The 6,000-nt window shown below is 35.9% G+C and overlaps 1 protein-coding gene across 11 annotated transcripts in view; it reads left to right on the forward strand.

The window, feature by feature from the left end:
• ENAH (ENAH actin regulator) overlaps positions 1–4,397 on the forward strand; it is a 110,279-nt gene extending 105,882 nt beyond the window's left edge. For all 11 annotated transcript variants that reach the window (XM_074316929.2, XM_074316928.2, XM_074316927.2 and 8 more), the window contains 2 exons: positions 781–838; positions 1,391–4,397. In XM_074316929.2, the coding sequence (XP_074173030.2) occupies positions 781–838; positions 1,391–1,428 (96 nt within the window). In that variant the 3' untranslated portion in view covers positions 1,429–4,397. The remainder of the gene's footprint in view (positions 1–780; positions 839–1,390) is intronic.
• Positions 4,398–6,000: the final 1,603 nt, after the last annotated feature.

Here is a 6,000-nt window from a genome sequence, read left to right on the forward strand (position 1 = left end):
TATATAAAGATGTGGTTTTCGTGAAGGTAAGAGGGTCCAGAGCAAGAAACGGGTGAGCTGTCAAAATAGTATTTCAATTGTAATCAATATTTTAAAACTACTAATGAGTTACTGTACATTAGTTTCTTCATACTCAATTTTTAAAATCTGGCTCCTGTCTTATGCTTACAACGCATCTCATTTCAGACTGGCCACGTTTCAGGCGCCCAGTAGCTACATGTGGCTGGTGCCTGCTATACTGGACGGGGAGGTCCCATCCACCTTCATCTCCATATTAGGGCAACCTTGGTGGGCACTCTAGGGGCCTCCTAGATTCCTTGAAACGTAGTTTGGCAGCTATGATGATCCCTGAGGAGTCCCCGTATTTCAAACCACGTGACAGATTTGCCCACAGCTGACTGTCCAGTTTACGTATCTTCTTCCTCGAAACTTCCGTACGCATCACCCCTCAGACTGCTCCCAGAAGGTTAGGTTAAAAGCAGAGCTATTGTCTTTTCTAGGAAGTATCTGAATCATACATTTCACCGAATGACAGAGTAATTATTTTAGTTTTAGAAAGCATTCTGTTCCATATCTTGCTAGGCTAGAGTAAGCAAAGATTGGGAAGGGAAAATTATTAAAACAGAATTTACCAAGATTAATTTTCTAAGACATAAATTGTGGCTCTGGAAACAAAAACCACGCATCATGTTTCATGTAGTCTTAAAATGTATATAAGCAAGAAACTTCTTAGCAGTAATTTTTTTTCTGCATTCCTGATGTTTTTCTCTAACATTTTAGGACATTTTAGATGAAATGAGAAAAGAATTAACAAAGCTAAAAGAAGAGCTCATTGATGGTGAGTGTCTAAACAAATTTGCTTCCCCTATAGTGTTTAAGAATAGCCATTTTAAAGGAAATGCAAATAAAGAAATATCCCGTTTATTACTTGAGGGCATAAAACAGTTATGCCTTCGCTTGGTTTAGGATGTCAGAGGGAGCTCCTGCTCTTTCATCGAATGGAAATTATTGGTAAAAATAGGAATAAACAAGGTCCCTAAGTTTCAGGTGTTGAGGAGTGATTGATGGACAACTTGGTGAACAAGTCTTTCTCTAGGTACCTCTACTCATCCATCCCATTCCACTGCCCTCTTGTGTCTGACCCCACAGAATCAGTGTTTTCATTTCGCGTACAAAAGTGAGAGAATAAATAAATATGTACACATACGGAAATTAGTAGCATCTTTGTAATAAGAAAACAAAGATCTGGGCGCTGAAAGATGCAAGATCACTGCATCTTTTTATTACTGTGAATTTGAATACTGTCATTAAAAGTTCTTAAGATTGAGTCACTCATGTATTCTATCTTCTCATTATATTTACTTTCAACGCTTTTCCTTTTTCTACCCAGCAATCAGGCAGGAACTGAGCAAGTCCAATACCGCATAGAGAAACAAACTAAGGAGAGATAGGACTTTAATCTGGAGAAAGAAAAAACAACAACCCTACAAACAACAACTGTTAACAACGACAAGCCCCTACATTTTGTGAGCTGTGAGAAGAAGAAGATGGAGACAAACAGTTGGAAGGCGGGAAAAACCAACATCCTTTGAAAGCCTTCAGACATTATTACTCTGGCGATAAGCTATTTCCCTCCCAGTTTGCTGCTTTTTTTCTGACCTTTACAACAGGATGGAAGAGAGTTCTAGAAGAGTTCCTGTAACAGTGATGCAGAAAATACTTAAACCCATCAGGCAGGATCACCGAGCATTGAAATATTTTCATGTCAAGATAAAATCGCATATTTCCCACAACCCATTGCTAAAATAAAGAGGAGAAAGGCTTAAAAAGTTTTTTTCAGAGAGTGCTGATGAAGACTTCAGCAGGTTATGCTATTGTATTGTAAACGTTTCTCTCAGGTTTGTCTTCCTATCATATTATTCCATGAATATTGAGATCAGCCCTATGTAGGTTAAGATCATCAAATGTGGAACAAATGGAAATTGTATGTGCTTTCAAAGGGTGATATTTATGAGAAAGTGTCCTAAAGATGATTTGTCCAGCTTGAGGAATGTTAGAATGATAGGAAGTCTTTCGAGTTAGCCTTCATGCAATTTTGTAGATTAAAACATACAATTCGTCCAGAATTTAAAGATTTAGATGCCTTCCTAAATTGTTACAATGCTTTACCAAATCTATGACTCCTACATAATACAAACCAGTGGTCAAATGTAAAACAATATATTGTAGATTTACTGTAGGTTTTCAACCTTTTTTAGATTTATGCATGTGGACATTTTTATAATGTAATTACAACCACCACAAGATTAGCTTTTTTAATTGCAGATATTAATGCATGTCACAATAATACGTAGTGGCCTTTTCAAGGCCTCGTCCCAGGGAAAACATTTTGTAACGTATAGGGGCGCGGGGGGAAGGGAAGGAATAATTTTTTATTTAAAGTTAATTTCTGCACTATCGTTTTTCTCAATTACCTGCATGAAAAATAATGAGGACTATTTTGTGACTTTAATTGATAAATATGTTAACAGAACCACATACTTAATCTTTTACATCATGTCTTCAGCTATTTGTATTTGAACTTCAGTAGTTTCAATGGCCTGAAACATGATTCTGAGCTTCCCATGAATTGTATCTTCCTGTGGAACTCAAAAGTTTGCTCCCTCAATTTAGCAGGTAGGATTACCTAGGTGCCCTGCAGTTCCGCGGGGTTCAGGTAACATGCTCCTGACGACGAAGCTGCATTTGAATGTTGTTTTGTTGAACTACAAGAAGTAACAATGATGGCCGCAGTTATGGTCACAGAAATCATTAGGTAAGGGGCCACCAGTGAGGAGTTCTGCAAGTTTTCTTTTAATAAAGAGAGACGTAGGTGGTGGGAACAAGGAATTAGATACCCTACTTACCACTGTGTGTGGGCATGTGTGTTTGTGCACACGCACACGTGTGTATGTAATCCACTCCCTTTGACATTTATAAGATTAAAATAGGGGAGAAATCCTATATGTTGCAATGATAGACTTTTTTTTTTTTTTTTTTTTTTTTTTTAAATTTAGGAAATCAGAAATTCTCCAGGCTCTCCCTCTTGATTTATGCTTGAGTTGTTACGTGCCATATTTGCTTTGAAACCTTTAATTTTTGAGAAGTTTTACTAAAAATTTTGAAGAAATAATCCATTTTCATCTGCTTTCTAGATTTCTTACATCTCGGTTCATAAAAGAAAAAGCTTGTTGATAGCATAGTTTTCTAAACGCTGCACATTTGCAGCCATTATCACTTCAAAGAGGTTTGAATGAGGGAATTTTTTTTCCTTGTTAAAATAGTTCCTGTTTCTGTAGAAACTTCATTTTTAGATTAATCTGTGATGGATGAGCTCTCATAATTCAAGTATACGGTTCTTTTTTCTATCAACTATTCATTGTCATGCGAAGTAGTAAAGGCATTAAAGCTGGAACAAGCTTATAAAGTACTGTTTTCTGGAAAAAAAAAATAGGAGGCATTTTCATCTTATTGTACTTTTGGTTATGTAAACACTCTGATGATATAAATGTTTATGTCCCCTATAAATCTGGTCAGAAATAACCTTTTGATTTTGTTGGTTAAGTTAAATAGTCTATAGTAAGATAGAGTACTCTGGGTACAAGTGGTCCAAAGTAAGACAAAAGACTACAATAAAATGCTAGATCTTAAAAAGAAACTGGTTTATGCACTAAACGTTTTGTGCCTTGGTCTAATATTAACATAATGTCTGTGTAAGATGACAAAAAGAACCAGTGTTGAATCATGTTGTATTTTCCATCATTTTGCATTATTATCCCAGATTGCTAAATGTGTTCTTTCCAAGAAGTTTGATTGAATTACTGTATACATTTACTATCATACGTGACAGTTTTGTCATTGTTAGAGATTTCAGTAATTAAAATGGGAAACAGAAGCTTAAGTTATTTTCCTTATCAAAACTATGTTGGAACCACGTTATTCTGATGGTTTTCGTGCTCATGTAACATTGGATGTCTTAAGCAGTTTAGGGGACCCTTTCTAATTACAGGAAGGTACTTCTTTCCTCAACACTGTGATATGACCTGTGACAAATCTGTACTATACACTATGTAAATGGTTAACAAGTCAATTGCAAACCAACTGAATGTACAAATTCTAGTGCTGGTGCTGAAATCTCTTCAGAAGAGTCATCCTGATTTAAAGTTTGTCTCAAAATTTGCAAGCATCAAGTGTCAATCAAAACTGAAGATGAAACTAATGAATGTCGAATTCTCATGCTTTAGGTGTACTTCTTTTTAGAGTTTTCCGTTTTATGCTATTTTTACCGTACTGTTTCATTTAAATTTCCTACACGCTAACTTCGCTTGTGCGATTGAAATAAAATTGCAGTACATACATGTTGCTTGTTTGTGACACTTAGATAATCTTCTAAAATAATCTGTTGGTTCTAAAATAAGTTGTATTGAATGTGAAAAAACACTTTCTAAAGTCCATGACTTCACTACTTAAAGTTTACATATCACGTCACTATTCTTTAACGATTTCATAAAAGTCGTCAATACTAAGTAATGTATACAAAGACAATATGTGTAATGTATCTACTTTTTGTTTGAAATAACTGTTGGCTGTTCCCCATTATTTTCTCCCGGCCCCGTTTGACACACTATTCTTGCTCTTATGGTGAAGAGGTTGATAAATGTTTAATTTTGCTCCCTTTCGTTCTACAACATAGTCAGATACTTAAACTCATTCATACAGTTAAAATTTTCCTTTATATTGTTTTCAGGGGAAAGGACCTTGTGTGATAAAGGGCCTTATCAAGTACTGAATTTTAAACATAGTAAAATCTATAGCTGTAGTGTTTATTTACACATCATGCCAATTTCTTAAAACCTACATGTAAGCAGCAGTACTTTTTATCTGACACTTACAAAGGGTTAATTTTGAGTTCCATTTTAAAATTCTAATGTCTTCATTGGAAATACAGCAATCCTTGTCTTTTTTTTCCTTTTACCAGACTCCAGTTTCCGCCTCTGTCATCCTTTCCCCTTCTCATGGACTGTGTGTTCCTATCATTTGTTGATATTTGTAGCCATTACACAGTCCACAGTTCTAAAAATATCAAGTGGTTTTTCTCTCTATCCTGTCTCAGGTTCTTGCTTCCTTTCATACGTAAGTCAGAATGTTTGTCTACAAACTAAAAGTCACTTCCCATTCAAGAATGAATTAAGTAGCAGATGGCAGCCTTTTAAATTTGCCTAGCTATAACTTTATGTCTCTTAAACTTGTATATAGTTTCAGTGCCATGGGGGAGAATTGGCCTTTAAAATTCTGACTAGTGTTATCCTATGAAGTACGGTTTACAAAGATAGGCTACAGGATCTGTGTAATGCCTTTTTGCAGCCATCACAACTTTACAACCCAGTTACCCTTTAAACTCCATCAGTTAAAAGCATAAAAACGACATTCTATAAAGCATACTGAGTGACAGCTCTCTTGGAGCTCTGAATTCCTTTATGCAGCTGTTATAAAATCCACTTCCCTAACGACATTTACTCCAGCATTCAGTCCAAAACTCCAGACCTGGTGATCCTGGTAGTACCATTTCTATTTTTAATAGAGAGGTGAATTAGTATCTGTACATCCCCTCAAAGCCCTAAGGATGTGAAAACTTCATACCTCTGACTTTTCACTGAAAAGCCATTTAATATTTATACTTAGATGCTTCTGAAATCAAAACCTAAAGTGTGTATAAGGAATCTTGGTGGAGCTAAGTGAACAGAATTGTTTGTTCAAAGTACCTTTGGCTACGTAGACACAGTGGAGAGAACATTTAAGAACGGTTTTCTCTTGAGTTTATAAGCACATTTGACTAAGAAGTTCAAATTGGTAACCCCTCAAGAGGCCATTTATATGAATCAAATACTGGCCAGGGTCTAGAATGGTTTTCTCTGTTCCCAACACCCCAATAGGCTGTGGATTTGGTTCTCTTTGTTGTCA

The sequence above is a fragment of the Rhinolophus sinicus genome, chromosome 6, assembly GCF_057876585.1.
Source record: "Rhinolophus sinicus isolate RSI-liver-muscle chromosome 6, RSI-T2T, whole genome shotgun sequence".
Lineage (NCBI taxonomy): Eukaryota > Metazoa > Chordata > Mammalia > Chiroptera > Rhinolophidae > Rhinolophus > Rhinolophus sinicus.